We start from the raw sequence: 15,600 nt of genomic DNA on the forward strand, positions 1-15,600 counted from the left end.
AGCCCCTTCGGGTGATTTTAATCTTGTAGCCAGCATTGGGAACCAGCATGCTAGACGACCCAGGATGGTGAGGGCCTGGCCTCTGCTGTTGTGGCTGGTCCTGGTACCCAGAACCATGCCTCGCACATGTTAGAAGTGAAATAAATCCCTGGTGAATGAGTGAAGGATGAAAGCTTTGCACTTCCCTACCAAGGGTACTACAATCCTTCCATCATCCTGACCCCAAACCGGAAATTCTCTCACCACAGGAGCAAGCTGATCGGCCCCTGGGATGCAGTCTCTCCCTTCTTCCATCCCTCGTCCACAGGGATGCACAAGCCATCTTCTGAGAGCATCACTTTCTTCCCGTTACCCCCTGTTGTTTGAACACCTCAGTGCTTGCTCCATGTTTAAGGAGACAATTGCAGTCCCTTAGCCTGGTATTTAAGACCTCAACAAACTGGTCCCACCTAACCTTTCAATCCCACCACCCACAGATCCTCTGTGCTGGCCAGGTAGGTGTTCTCCTGGTCTCCTATGCGAGTCTTGTGCATTCCTGCCGGAGTGACTTCAGTAATGCACATCCCTTTCTCTCCTCCATCCGTCTGGATCTTGCCCATCCCTGAGGAACTAACTCCTGTGCTAAGGCTTTGCTCTTCACCCCAGCCCCCAGGAATCCCTTCCAAGTCTCAACATCTATGCCAAGAATCTTACTTGGCATCATTCTTACACGGCTTCTAATCATCATTTCAATGTGCACATGTTCTAATTTCCTGACTAAATTATGACCACTCGAGGACAGCAACTGCAGGTGTGTAATTTTATTTCCCCCCAGTGACTAACACTGCACATTCTCTGTGAATGCCACTGGGCACTGAGTAACTCCTGTCTCGGTGCAGATGGTCTTACCTGTAATATCTGGACTGCAAGTAGGTGGAACACACAGCCTTGGACACGTGACTGGCTGAACCAAAGTCGATGACTTTTACTCTGTATGGTTGTCTAGATGGATCGACCAGCATGATGTTTTCTGGTTTGAGGTCAGCATGGATAAGACCTAGGCTTTTTAGTTTCATCAGGGCTGTGGCTACCTGCTGGAGGACCGGGCGAATGTATTTGAGGGGTAAGGGGCTAAACTTGTTCTGCTTCAGAAAGTCATAGAGGTTCTGCTCCAACATCTCAAAGACCAAGCACGTGTGATTCTTGTGCTGGAAGCACTCATAGGCCCGGACAAAGTTGTAGTCATCAGCACTCTCTGTGCTCAAGCGGGCCAGGATGCTCACCTCAATCTGACCTTGTCGGGCATACGACGGGTGGTTCTTCAGGATCTTGATGGCCACAATTTCATTGGTGCCCCGTTTCCAGCACTTGACCACTTGCCCAAACGTCCCTCTGCCCAAGAACTCTAAAACTTCATAAGTGTTGGTCATGGAGCACAGCACCTCATGCTGGACTAGCTGATAATCACCCTCACTGTTGGAGCCACTGTTTTTGGAGGTGGCAGTCGATGTGGTGGCAGTGGCTACAGTGGCCCCACTTGCATTATTCTGAATCATGGGTGGATGCTCTTCAATGATCTGCACGCTGCTTGTGTTCTCAATCTCCTCACTCTTACGCTTGAGTCCACATTTTTGGTAGGTATCAAGAAGGCTCACAGTGCTTCGACGCATTAGGTTATGTGGTCCGCCGAGGACTTGCCCAGTGACAGAAGTGCTACTTGCTGATGTTACAACTATGTGCCCGGTGCTTCCTGGGAAGATGATGGTCTGCTCGTAAGGTAGGCTTGGGTTTGGGATTGGCAAGGAGGTGCTGACGGTTGTGGTGGCTGGCTGAGAAGGTGGTATGTTCTTGCTCTGGCTGTACACTTTGCTGTGGGAGCCGTACCCAGTCATGTCCCAGTTGGAACTCGGCTCTACTTTCAGTTTCTTCACACTACAGAAGGCACTTGATTGAAGGGTGTGAGGGGAGAAAACTTGCACATGTGAGGCCATACCTACAAGAGAAAGGGAAAAATAAATATTTCAGTCACCACTGCATGAGTAAACGTAACAGATTCATTTCAGTTCTGACCAGTTCTGGGGTCCTATGGATTATTTTCCTCTCACTTCAAAACAAGGTTGGAGAAGTGGATCTATTCCACTCAGAAACACATTCTGGTCACTCAGTTTGCGGGGCCAAGTAGTTCCCGTGTCCCACCTGCCACCATTAGGAGGATGGGAAACTTGCTAGAGTAGAGCCAGGAATACAGTTAAGATCTGGATACAGAATCAGAATGCTGGGACTTTGTATATTATTTATTTTTTAATAAATATTGTTTGTGATAGAAACAGATTTTTCCTCAATTATCACTGGGTTGAAATCCTACTAAAACTAAAGACAACATGAGGCGGCCCAGTTAACTGATATTCTTAGTTGTCCCACATGGGCAGCTACTCCTTGTCACAGACCCTGTCAGGTTCACTCGTTTGAGGAAACGTCTTCCCACATAAGTCCAATTGTGGAGTCTCTCATGATCTGCGAGCTTCTGGATGAACCATAATTACCCTCTGGGATCTTAGTCATCTTAAATGAATTCTGTAGGGTTGAGTAGATCAGCAGTTGGTCTGATGTTTTCACTTAGATAGCCTAACATTATAATAGCCTTTTTTGGAGGGAGTGGGTAGCACAATTCACGGGCTCTAATCACTCACTTTTCTGCTAAATTCATATATTGATAAATTTATTGAGAGAGTACCTTTATTTCATACCAACATCTCACCCACAATTTATATATCCTCAGAAATCTATAAGACCATAAGTCTGAAATAGTTGTACAATTTATAATTTTGGTGATACTGAAAAGAAACAAAAACTCATAGAAAATATATTACGGAAAAATACTAAGATGATGCGGAAAGATACATTCTTAAAGGCGAAAGTAGAAACAACCATTGCCCATCTTCTGAGCTGCAACTGATAAACATTTCTTACCATAACACAAGAAAAGTGGGATTTCTATCAAGCAGCGCTAGTGTTTAGCCATCCTAGTATTTGTGTCTCTCTCATCCCCTGGCATTACCTAGAGTGGTTACCTAACATTTTCCTTTTCACCTCATCACCCATCACCCTAGTCCACCCTCTCTTAGCAGATAACCCACCTTCCACTTTGTCCAGAAGCTTGAGGTCAGCAGCCTTGCTTTCCACCTTTATTCTCTTCATTTCAAAACATTCCTGAATCCACATCCATTCTCCATCCTCTCTTCCTTCTCTCTGGTCTCAGAGGAAGAGGTGTCTCTCCCTTCCAACACTAAAAGATCCCCCTATTCCCATGATTCATCCTCTCCCACTTTCTCTTGAACTTCACGCTCCCTCCACTGTCCTCTCTTTCTCTTACAGCTTTCAATTTCTCCGTTAGGTACTTAATAAAGTTTTGCCAAACGAATCAATGACTTAATGTCTGTCTTCTGCTGTCGTGTGTGTGTGCACACACAAACTCCCAACTCAGAAGGGAAGAGAAATAACAGCCATATTCTCCCTTTTAATTCTTTCCTTCTCATCTATAATCAATGGTTTGTGTACCCTTTTCTTCGCGATTCACTCCTTAATCCTTTTCCTCCCACATATACACACACTATAGGACTGGTTCTTAAAAGTAAACGACTTCCTAATTGCCTAATCCAATGGCCTTTTTTCAGCCCCTATTCTCCTTGACCTCTGCAACATCTGATACTGCTGACCACAACTTCCTTCTTGATGCTCTTATCTGTGCTTAAGTGAATCTGTAACCTCCTCCCCAGTGTCTGATTGCACACTGTACGCTTGGGTGGTTCCTTTTCCTCTTTCTCCTTTAAAATGTTGGCATTTCCAACACTTCTGACTCTGTTTTCTCTGGAAGATATCATCCATTCAGTTTAAGCTGTCATCTCTATGCAGGCGACTCCCATATGTTTATCATAGGCCAGGCTCTCCCTTGTTCCTTCCAGTAATACATTTCTGCCTCTTGCTACATCAAAGACAACCATCCAAAGCTGAACTCTTTATCTTTTCCTAAAAATCTAGCCATCTTACCCTCCATCCTAACACCCCCATTTCTGTTCATAAAATATTTTTCTAGTTACTTGGTCCCAAAACTGTGGATTTACCTTTGATGATTCTTCTTTGCCTCCATGGACAAGAAGGTGCTAAGTCTTATTAATTTCTCCTTCCTTCAAAATGTCTCTTGTATCCATCTCTTTATTTCTGTTCTTGCTGCCACTTCCATAGTTAAAGCACTTATCACTTTCTAGTAGAACTAAAGCAAACAAAGACATCTGGTCTACCTGAGCACTCTTTCTTCCTCCAATTTGCCCATATTCAGCCACCAGATTAATCCTTCTAGAATATTTCTAAGCATGTCTCTCCTCTGTCCAAAAACTTGCAACAATTCCTTAGTGTCTAGAAAATAAAGTTGAAGATTCTTCAACTTTACACCATCACATTTTAATTTCAACCACCTCGTAGGCTTCATCTCCAACTATTAACCCTCTTCAGCCCTCAACTCTAATTGAGCTGTTCGACTCACTGTTTCTAAAATGTCTCTTATACTTCCTATCTCCATATTCTCACACCATTCCCCCATCTGACATGCCTTCACTGTTTCTCTCAACTTACCCAAAGACAAGACAATTCAGATCCCTCCTCCTCCCAGATCCCTCCAACCTACAGTGATCATTCCCCACTCTCCGTTCCTGTGGCACTTACCCTAGGTACCATCTATTTGGCCATAAATTGTATTTTTGCCTTGCAAAATCTCTTGTCTTGTTGAATTGAATGACTTATCTTTTGTGCCATTTAACTTTTTACACTTTAGGTCATGCTTCCGTAACCAGACAATATTCTGGGGGCAAGAGCTACAGTTTATATCCCATACTTGTTGGTGTTTTCCCCAGTATTAAGCTGAGTTTATTATACACGGTACGCACTCAGTTGACAGAATAAAGCACTCTTTAACTGCCCAGGCCTCCAGGAGAGCTTAGTTCTCCAAATTACCAGTCACAGGCACCTACTGAACCAGGCCTCACTCTGGACAGTAAAGAAAAACCTGCCAATACTTTTGCACCCAAAGCAAGAGTTAAACAAAAAAAAAAACAAAAAAAAAACCAAGGCAGAGGCTAGGCAGCTCTTGTCCTGGGTTCAGCACTCATGCTCTGTCTGTTCTTCAGCCTGGACATTCTCTGACTTCCCAGGGGCAGCCTTGGTATGTCTAACACTCAGCATCTGTTCTGAACCCCACCTTGACCCTGATTCCACAAATCTGACAGAGGCTTGCTTTCTTGTTTGGTTCCTGAACTCCAATATCTACCTGTGTAATCTGACTACACTCCTGTACACATCCTTCTGCCTGACCAGACGATTTTGGCTTGCTTATTCAGAATCCACACTTCATCTATTTTTTCCTACTACTTTTTTTGTTCAAGTTGACCTCTCCCTAATTCTATAACACATAAAATGGTTTTTCTGTATTTATCAGTATTAAGTAGCCATATTGTTCCAGATGTTGTACACAATATAGAAACGACCAATCCCTTCACTTTTAGTAACTTATCCACTGAAGAGGCAAGGTGAAATAAGCATTTCCCTTATCCTTCAGTATCTAGCTTGCTCCTTACTCCTCGATCCTCAAGCACTTGGGGCGGTGGGGGGGTGGGGTGAGGGGTCAAGGGTGGCAGCAGAAGAAATATGCTGATGTTACATAAAAGAGATGTGGCTCTAGTCTCTATTTCAGTGTTTCAAAAAGATCTTGGTGGAAAGGCCAGGGTGTAGAAATGGAATTTTACAGAGGGGAAGTGGATGGCTTATGACTTATTTGTTATTGGGATGACAGCCAAGGGTCATAAAATTGTGGAAATCATCACTGGCTACCTCTGGTGACAGATGCCCAGGATCAGAGAGGAGGCCTGCATGGCTAGAAACGCCCTTCACCACGCCGCCTGCCTCAGACTCTGGCCTCGCCTGGTGTGGCCACTGCTGCTCCTTTATAAGGTCAATTGCCACTATTCCAAGAACTAGATGCAATTCCCAATATAGTCTTATTTTTTTCCCCAGCTTTATTGAGATATAATTGACGTATAACATCGTGTAAGTTTAAGGTGTACAACACGATGATTTGATACATGTTTATAGTGCAAAATGATTACCATAATAAGGTTAGTTAACACATTCATCAACTCACATAATTACCTTTTCTTTTTGGTGGTGAGAACATTTAAGATCTACTCTCTCAGCAACTTTCCAGTACACAATACAGTACTGTGGACTACAGTCACCATGCTGTATATTAGATCCCAGAACTTATCCATCTCATAGCTGGAAGTCTGCTGATAGAACCTTATTACCTTTATTCCGCAGCGGAGGCCACTTTGCTGCGGGAAGCAAAATCTCAAAGATATAGCTAAGGAAAGTCTTCAATAGTAATTATTTATGTAATCATAATGATTACTATTATTTGTAAATCTCTAAAATATCTTTGTAAAATCTCTAAAATCTCTAAAAATATCAGGCATGATGCCTGTAGAGGGTCCAGGGGGCCACAAAAGCCTAAGTAGCTCCCAAGATAACACCTGACAAGGTGGCTACGTTTTCAGCCCTGTGAAAGCACAACAGGTCACATAATCTAGAACCAAAGCTTCTAAAAGGGCAGCATCCTGGTTACCATGCCACCTGTCCCATAAGCAGGTCAAAATCATAAACACTGAATATCAGCTATACATCAGGCCATACACGCTTTGCAATGTTACTGATACAAGTTTATGTGGATGTTATAAAAGTAATCAGTAAAAAGCACTTAAAAACACATTTATTAAAACTTAAGACAACTTATGTCACAGAACTGTAATATATTCTTCCTTGCACATGGCAAGTGAAAAACAGAGCCTATAAAATGGACATTAAAATATATCCTATAGTCAGCAGAATTAAAGTCCATTATTTGTGAGAAGTCGTTTCTTATCACCACAAAGACAAAAGAAGACTGCCTCTTTCATGTCTCAAACAAATCTAGGTTCCCTGCTATGTAGGGTGCATTTGGATGGCATGTATGCTAAAGGCAATGCTGGCAGTGGGCCCTCTTTCGGATGCTTTATTCAAATGCTCATTTTGCATTTTTAAAAAACACGCATGTAAGTCCACATTCACAACGCTATTTTTAAAACATTTGCCTTCTACTTTTTATTATAGATGCTATTTATGTCCATAAAATGCTATCACACTTGACTTCAAACTCTATTCCTTAGGATTCTTATGATTCTCCAGATTTTAAAATCTTCAGCACCTAGTACGTCCCAGGCTCTGGGCCAGATCTCTTATGGACAGGGTAAGCAGACGTCTGACTCTGTCTGGGACAATCCGGAATTACCCTTGTTATGTCAATTCAATTAATAAGAGCAATCTCCCCACTTTCATTCTCACAAGGGTCCTAGTTTGAAAACTAGGAAGTCAAGCGATGGGCAAAGACTCCTATGATAAGAGGAAAAACCAGTCCCTGACCCCACAAGTTCAAAGCTGGGTCATTCCACATGCCTCTTTGTCTTAATGGTTTAACGAGAAATTCGTTTTTCTATAGTTAAGAATAATTTTTTCCACCTAAAAAAAAGAAAAGCTAAAAATCTTCATGATCTTTCTGAGTTCTTAACTCATAAGATTTTTTAAAAGGTCATTTGTTAAAGGATTGGCTCATTTAGTTCATTTTTTCCCCGCTTATTTGCTTAGTTTTTTCATAATTTTATATTTCACAATTAGATGAACTGAAAAGTTGCTTCACATCTGAGTACATTTCCTTTCCATTTCGCCACCCCAAGATTATCTACTGGAAGATCAGACTCTGGTGAAACTACAAGGATGAGTGAGGGTTCAACTATGATTAAAAAAAAAAAAATTAAACTGAATTTAATTTCACTGAATTCTATCAAAGCTTGAGAGAAGAAATTATAAGTAAAATAGCAGCACCATTTTTATCAGTATATAAAGTTTAATTCTGGTTTGGCAGACATGAAATAGATTACCACTCAGAATCCAGTTACATTATTAAAGAAAATGGAATCATGAACACTTTAAGAGGAACCAACTTCCCCACTTCCTAAAGTCCTTTGGACACACATTTCTACTGAATAATGACTATTTGATAGAAAATAGAGATTTTGGGTTTTGTAATCAAGAACTCAAAGGAAGGATTAATTCCCATACCTGGCAGAATGCTACATCTATCTTATAGGTCATATCATGCACATAAGATATAATAAAATTATAGGATATATGTCAAAATATATGAATGGTATAATATGCATCTGAATGGACATTTTTAAACATCTAGAAAAGGGTTAATCTGTATAACCCTTGATTACCCTGTATAACATCATAATTTGATGCCTCAGGGGGTTGAAAAGTACTAGAAAAAATTTCTTCATTGACATACAAAACAATATTCATAAAATTTTAATGACAGTCATCCTGCTTATCAAGTTTATATTTCACAAGTAATGTAAAGATAATTTCAGGGTAGCCCATTTCTAAATGATACATTTCTAAAATAGTGTATACTAAATGTCTATGGGGCTTTTATAGCATTTTCAATCAAAGTCTGTTTATCCACTAGCTGTATAATGTTAAACATATGGTATATTCCACCAGTGCACAGTTTAGGATCAACTACAAGCTCAACAGAATTCTTTTGTCAATAATGACAATGATAATACTACTGATTGCATTAAGGGTCTTCTGTATAAAAAAGACTAGGGTTGGGCACAAAAGGAAGCACAAGGACATCAGCACTGCCCTAAAGGAGTTAAAATCTCATGTGTTTGCCAAGTTCAATGCAAATTACAAAGGACAATACACAATTCTAGGCAATATAAGCAACTCGCCAAAGTAAACACAATAGGAGTTCAGAGGCAGGAATCACGATGGGTTGTGGTTAGGCAAGGGTTTACAGAGGAGCTAAGATCTGAGCTGCCATTAGAAAGATGGGGTATCTTTTGAAAGGCAGAAGGACAGTATTGCAGATCCTGCTAACTGCATGTAAGTACATGTGGGGGCCGTGGGAGGGTATAGAGCCAGCACTATGGCCTATGCCCTCAGGAAGATTAGGCTTTGCTTGGAGACAACAATTCGGGAGCATTTACATAGTAGTAATATATTAACAAACGCTAAGCCAATAAATAGCCACTGTGTGCACTAACAGCCTACTTATCCAGAATCGTCATCTTCTGATGACTTCGATCGTCTAGAAGTAATTTTTAAATCCTGAAAAAAGCTGGTGTGAAGCCCTAGCACTAAAGCCACTCACTTTACTCCTCGAGCCTTCACTCATCTTCCCGATTGACACCTAATACCCAATTAACAAGTTGCGGAGGGATTGTCACCTAATACCCAATTAACAAGTTGCGGAGGGATTGTCGTCACTGAGTTTGCTCTCACCACTGTAAGGTAAGGAGCATTTTCCCTGTTTAGAGACGAGTAAATGGAATGTAGGGAGATGACACAGTTTGTCCAAACTGTGGGAGATGACACCACTGTGCTACTACTAGCAGGGTGGGGATTTGAACTGAGGTCTGCCTGATCCCAAATCTGTACTGTTAAACACTGTTCTTTGTCACTCTTTAGGTTTTTAGACTAAAAGCACCAAATAAGGAGAAAGGCACAATAACAGCCAAGGAAAAATGAAAGCTGATACGTGAGAAGAGACAGATGTAAAGTATGGGGCACACCCAACTTTACACCACCTATAAAATAATGGACACCCACAACAATGATCCCAAGTCATCTAACAATTCTGTACCCTCTGGTTATGATGACATTTGAGAAATATAACCATTCAAAATTGTTCAAATAAAATAAATTTACCTCCTTAAAGAGGTAAACTTCACTTATCTGATGCATAGTGGACAGAGCACTGGTCTTGAGTAAGATGATCTGGGCTGTCACAGCAGTCCAGGGGTGAGGTAATGAGGATCTGGACTAAGGAACTGCCTGAGAAAATAGAAAGGAAGTAGCAGAAACATAAGACTTTGCAGAGAAGAAAAGGCAAGACATACTGACAGATGGGATATAAGGGCAAAGGAGAGAGAGGAATCAAATATATCTGGGGGACAATAAGGAGTAGGTTCCATGGATGGTGATGGGAAAGATGGGGAGAGGTATTAAAGTTATTTATCTCTACGGGACAGGATAATGGAGTAGGTTTTCAACAAGTTGAATCACAAGCACCAACAGGATATCCAAGTTGAAAAATTCAGTGTTCAACTAATCATACTGAAACTGAGGCAAGGAATTGCTTAATTTACCAAAGTTAAAGTGTCAGGAGCTGCTGGTCATTGACAATCAGCATCTACTTCCCATTTGCTGAGCTGAATCTTGAAGGAAGATAAACCATTTTGAAAAGAGAGTGGAAATCAATAGGATGGGCTAAGCTTACACAGGATTAATCAGATGGGAAAGAGGTCAAGGTGACCCTGAACCAGGTCATGCATAAGGCCAAAGACAAGGATGTAGCCAAAAATATTGCTAAACAAAGATCAGCAGGACAGAGTGACAAATATACCGAAAGGAAAAAAGACTGAAATCAAGGGTTCGCGTCCCAAAGAGACCAAGAAAGGAATGGTGTTGCTGATTGTGAGAGCAGAGTCCAGCTACAAGATCTCTATTTTGGATAGATTTCATTTCAGGCATTAGTAACAACATAGAAGAAATGTTCTATGTGTACCAAGAAAAAAACCAGGATAGGAGAATGGGTGAGAGGTCATGGCTGGAGATATTGACCTGAGGGCTGTCGTCAACACCTAGATGAAAATGGAATCCATGTGGGTAAAGCTGTTTCCCAGGAGAAATGGTGTTGAAAGTAGAGCAGATGGCAAATAAAGTAATCCTTGGGGGCACAGATGTTGTCAAATAGTATGAGGAGGACAATATGATTCTCAGGAAAAAGTCAAGAATAAAATGATGATAACACAATTAAGCGATTGATCCAGGAGAATGAAAAGAAAGAGCTACTGGGCCTGGCTGGGAGTAAGGCGACAGCCCTCTTTCCCACAGCGTCTGCAGGAGAGAAAAAAAGGGCTGCCCTCCTGGGAATACAGCCAAATGCACCATGGTATGCCCCTTGCTTTCCCAAGAAATGCAATTCTCTGAAGGGCTTTCAAAATCTTTTACATCATCTTCCTTGAATCTGCAAATTCTACCGTAAGCTGGATTTCTTCAATTGAGAAAACATCCTTTTCCCACCATGTGCAAATTCCCCACATATCTATCTACCTACCGGCTCATTATTTGTCAAAATCAGCCACTCTCCACGTTCAGACTTACTTCTCTTTCTGAAAGTGGGTATCCTCACCTACAGCAGCTTTAAGCCTTTCTCAAATTCACCTTTCTGTGACTCTGCCATGTTGCCTTAAACTAAGTCATAAATCACTAGGGATGAACCAGGCTTTCACTGCAGTGGGTAAGTACATGCAGCCCATAAAGTGATTATCTAGAGGCCGTGTTACCAAGTATTCATAATCCATCTGAAAATTAACAATCCAATATAATTCTGGTGAAGAAAAGAATGATAGCGGTAAGACGCATGCTTTTCAGTTTCTTTTTCCAGGAAATTGGTGGAATCAATGAAAGGAGAACAAAACAACTCAAAGCAATAGTTTAGAACAATAGTTGTGGGGCCGGCCGGGTGGCATAGTGGTTGGGTTCACATGCTCCACCTCAGCGGCCCAGGGTTCGCAGGTTTGGATCCTGGGTGCGGACCTGGCACCACTTGTCAAGCCATGCTGTGGCGGCATCCCACATAAACTAGAGGAAGATTGGCACAGATGTTAGCTCAGGGCCAATCTTCCTCACACACACACACAAAATAGTTACATGAATTTTAAGAATCTTAATTATTTAAAAAAAACCTTGTAAACATAGGTGTATTAGTTTGCTAGGGTGGTCGTAACACAGTACCACAGACTGGGGAACGTAAACAATAGAAATCTGTTGTCTTACACAGTTCTGGAGGCTGGAAGCCCAAAATAAGGTGTAGGCAGGGTTGGTTCCTTCTGAGGACTATGAAGAAAGGATCTGTTCCAGGCCTCTCTGTGGTTTGTAGGTGGCTGTCTTCTCCCTGTGTCTCCTCACATCGTCTTCCCTCTATGTACGTCTCTGTGTGCAAATTTCCCATTTTTATAGGGACACCAATTATACTGGATTAGGGCCCACCCTACGGACTTGATGACCTCTGTAAAGACCTATCTCCAAATAAGGTCACACTCTGAGGTACCAGGGGTTAGGAACTCAACTTATGAGTTTTGGGGGAGACACAATTCAACAGGTTTAAAGAAACCAAAGCATTTTACTAAAGTATAATTTTCTTAGGCTATATAGTCATGATATTCTAAAAGAACTCTCTTTGTTTTTCCCTCCTTGGAGATAAGACATTTCATTTTGTGATTTCCTTATATCTTGCCTCAAAGGACCTATGAGGGCATTTCAATTAGCCAAATATGATCTGTGGAAACAAGCAAAAGCAAAATGATCATTTTAAATGAAATTCTGCATAAGTTTACGTTACAGTGCTTCTGGAAAGGCCATGCAGGAATGCATCTGTAATGTTTATCAAGGAATAGTTGTAGTCACTTTGGTGTAGAAGAGAATTGGCAGTGACATACTAATAACACCAGAAAGAGAAAGGGCAAACTAAGTTTCTAGTTCTGATTCTTAGTGTGTCAGACATTTCTGAAGGAGAACCTAAGTAAGCTCAAAGACAGACCAGTTGTGGGCTGGGCACAGGCCGGGTGAGGGTTAGGATGTTTCCTTCTTCGGGTCCACGCTAGGGGGTAACGAGGAGCCTCAGATCAGTTTTCACGTGCACTCAAGTTCTCCTCTGCCACCTGATTGTCCTTTCAGGCCAAAGCCTGGAGAGGCTGTGTCGTTTTTCACATTTGCCTCTTCCTTCCCACTGAGGATCTCAAGAAGATAACCTTTGACACAAACTCGGTGGGATGAAAAAGGCAGACATCCACAAACTATAAAAGCAAAACCAGCTATACTTCTGGTTTCAACCCAGAAGACTTCCATGTAAATACATATTTTTTCAAAGATCTAGAAGACTGCTCACTTTGTCCCTGAAATGTTCTAAATAAGGCGGTTAAAGTTTCAACAGTATTAATTTTCAGCTGTTTGAGTCACAAATCTTTACAGAAGCATTGTCCCTGAATCTTTCAGCCACTCCCAATCATTGGCATACCAATCCCCCTCCAGTCGCTACTGTTTCAAAATTATTACTGACCCCCTCAAGAAAGCAGTGAGCTGGAGCGGAGCAGGCGCTGAGGAGGCTAGGGGTGGATCCAGCAATGCTAAGATACCTCAGATTGAACTTTTCTATCCTTTAGAAATGGTTTAGAAAGTCCAAATCCAGATAAAGTCTGGTAAGTTTTTTCCTCTTTTATGGAAAAAAAACAAACAAAACCATTCATTATTCTTAAATGCCTGGTACCATCTGGGTGAAGTAAAATTGTGTTTTACTTAACCCCTACCCATCCCAGGCCCAGCTCACAACTGATCTGTCTTTTGAGCTTACGCAGGATCTCCTTCAGAAATGTTAGGACACTCAGAATCAGAACTGGAAACTTACTTTTACTCTTTCCCATTTTGGTCTTCTTATTACTATGCCACTGCCAACTCTTTTATACCCCCAAATTATGGAAATTCTATTACCCTATGGAAATTCTATTATTGTGTGTCCCCTCACAGAACATGTTGGAGTCCTCATCCCGAGTATCTGTGAATGTGACCTTATTTGGAAACAGGGTCTTTGCAGATGGAATTAAGTTGAGGCCCTTAAGATGAGTCCTAACCCAATATGACTGACGTCCTTATAAGAGGAAAAGAGACACAGGTACACAGAAAGGACTCATAATGACAGAGGCAGAGACTGGAGTGATGCAGCTGCAAGCCAAGGAATGCCGAGGATGCTGGCAGCCACCAGAAGCCAGGAAGAGGCAAGGACGGATTCGCCCCAGTCTCAGCGGAAGCATGGGCCTGTGACACCTTGATTTCAGACTTCTAGCATCCAGAACTGTGGGAGAATACATTCCTGTTGTTTTAAGCGACGCAGTTGGTGGTACTTTGTTACAGGAGCCCTGGGAAACTAATACATTCTGTAATATAATTCAGGATGTATTTCATTGAAAAAACTTGTTTGTACTCACGCTATGATAAAGTATTTATAACAATCGCAGAGTCACGCCGGCCAAATGGCAGACTGCCTTTACCGCCTGTCTTTGCTGCCTCTTGGGTGAAAAGCAATAGAAGGATCCTCAGCCTTACTCCCACGTCTTAGTTTCAATTCTTGTCAGGGGCTAAACACCTCCTCTCTTTATGCAAATAATTTGTTCATCGTGATCAACGTGTGACTTCAAAACAACACAATTTCTTAGGGAGGCATATGAAAGTTTAGTCTGTTGTCACTAGCCATATGAACAGTTAAGGAGCCCCGGGAAGGCATTTCCTCAGACCTGCCCTTTCTAAACCTCAAGTTTTTGCTGTTATACAAAGAAACCAGGACAAAGGACCATCACCTGCCTTCTGCCCACAGTGCAACACCTGTTCGCTGCCGCTTGTACTCATGTTTATGTATTTATGTGAACATCTCTCTCGTAGGCTGTTATCTACCTGCAAAGAAAACTCTTTGCAAGATGTCACACAGACCAGCGATGCCTAGGATGCCAAATGCATACAAACCTTTCCCCTGGGTTCTCTTCCAAGACAGGATTCATTCCACCCTCCTCTTCAAGCACAGAAACACATCCTTCTCACTTGATTTAAATGGCAACTGCTGTTTACAACAGTAACTCTACATCACAGCTCCTCTGTCCCTGGGAGAACTTTTCCATTACTCTCAGTTACCTTTAACTGACATCTGACGGAACTCTATTAGAGATCACTTTGCGAAGGGAGAGAAGTGCCACGCCCACAGCATGAAGGGTAGAAGGGCGGGAGGACACAAAGGAAGAAAAGCCAAGGAAGGAAGTGGAGGAGCAGGCAGGGATGCTGGGAGGGAGGAAGGTAGGGAAGGAGGAAAAGGAAAAAGAAATAGAAGGTGGGAGAAAAGAGAAAATAGATGGCAAGTGAAATGGTATTGGGAACAGACTCAGAATAATAAAGTAACATCGTAATGTGCTTTGTAAGCTATAAAGTACAATAAAAATGCAATGAGGTATTATTTACAATATTTAGTAGGTATTTGTGTGTCAATGTTGTGGATGTGACAGTCACTTGGTAGAGGGATCCCTTGGCAGTGCAACCAGCAGCCCGTTCTAAGCCGTGCAAATTAAAGTGGGTTCTTTGGTCTGTTGCAAGGACATTTTAATGCTGTGAGTCACTGTCATCAAATTAGTCCTGGTGTTGCTATGACCCGCCAACTCCACAGTGCTGGGCCACCAGCACTCAGCTGAGGGGAGGTGCCCTCTCTGATCACACTGGATCTTGCAGTGGGGCACCTTCCTTCTGGAGCACAGCTAAGATTTCAGATAGCTCTCATGTGTCCTGCTTTATAACACACAGGATGGCATTTGGTGACATAGGCAGTCTCCAACTTAACAGTGGTCTGTGTTCCAAGAGCTCATTTCAGATTGTTTC

At 42.0% G+C, this 15,600-nt stretch overlaps 1 protein-coding gene and 1 long non-coding RNA gene across 11 annotated transcripts in view; one reads left to right on the forward strand and one right to left on the reverse strand.

The window, feature by feature from the left end:
* The window catches only part of HIPK2 (homeodomain interacting protein kinase 2), a 177,599-nt gene that overhangs the window by 119,068 nt on the left and 42,931 nt on the right, over window positions 1-15,600 (reverse strand). For 5 of the 10 annotated variants that reach the window (XM_070616618.1, XM_070616617.1, XM_070616615.1 and 2 more), the window contains exon 2: window positions 889-1,972. The exons of 2 other annotated variants lie outside the window; for them this stretch is intronic. In XM_070616618.1, the coding sequence (XP_070472719.1) occupies window positions 889-1,972 (1,084 nt within the window). Of the gene's footprint in view, window positions 1-888; window positions 1,973-9,834; window positions 9,961-15,600 lie in introns of all 10 variants that reach the window. 3 more of the 10 variants (XM_070616620.1, XM_070616619.1, XM_070616616.1) reach the window with 1 other exon arrangement.
* On the forward strand, window positions 8,871-14,969 carry LOC139082915 (uncharacterized). Its single transcript, XR_011539275.1, has 2 exons — window positions 8,871-9,009; window positions 9,595-14,969. It is a non-coding gene; the product is annotated as an uncharacterized lncRNA (long non-coding RNA).

Source organism: Equus przewalskii, chromosome 4 (assembly GCF_037783145.1).
Source record: "Equus przewalskii isolate Varuska chromosome 4, EquPr2, whole genome shotgun sequence".
Taxonomy (NCBI): Eukaryota; Metazoa; Chordata; class Mammalia; order Perissodactyla; family Equidae; genus Equus; species Equus przewalskii.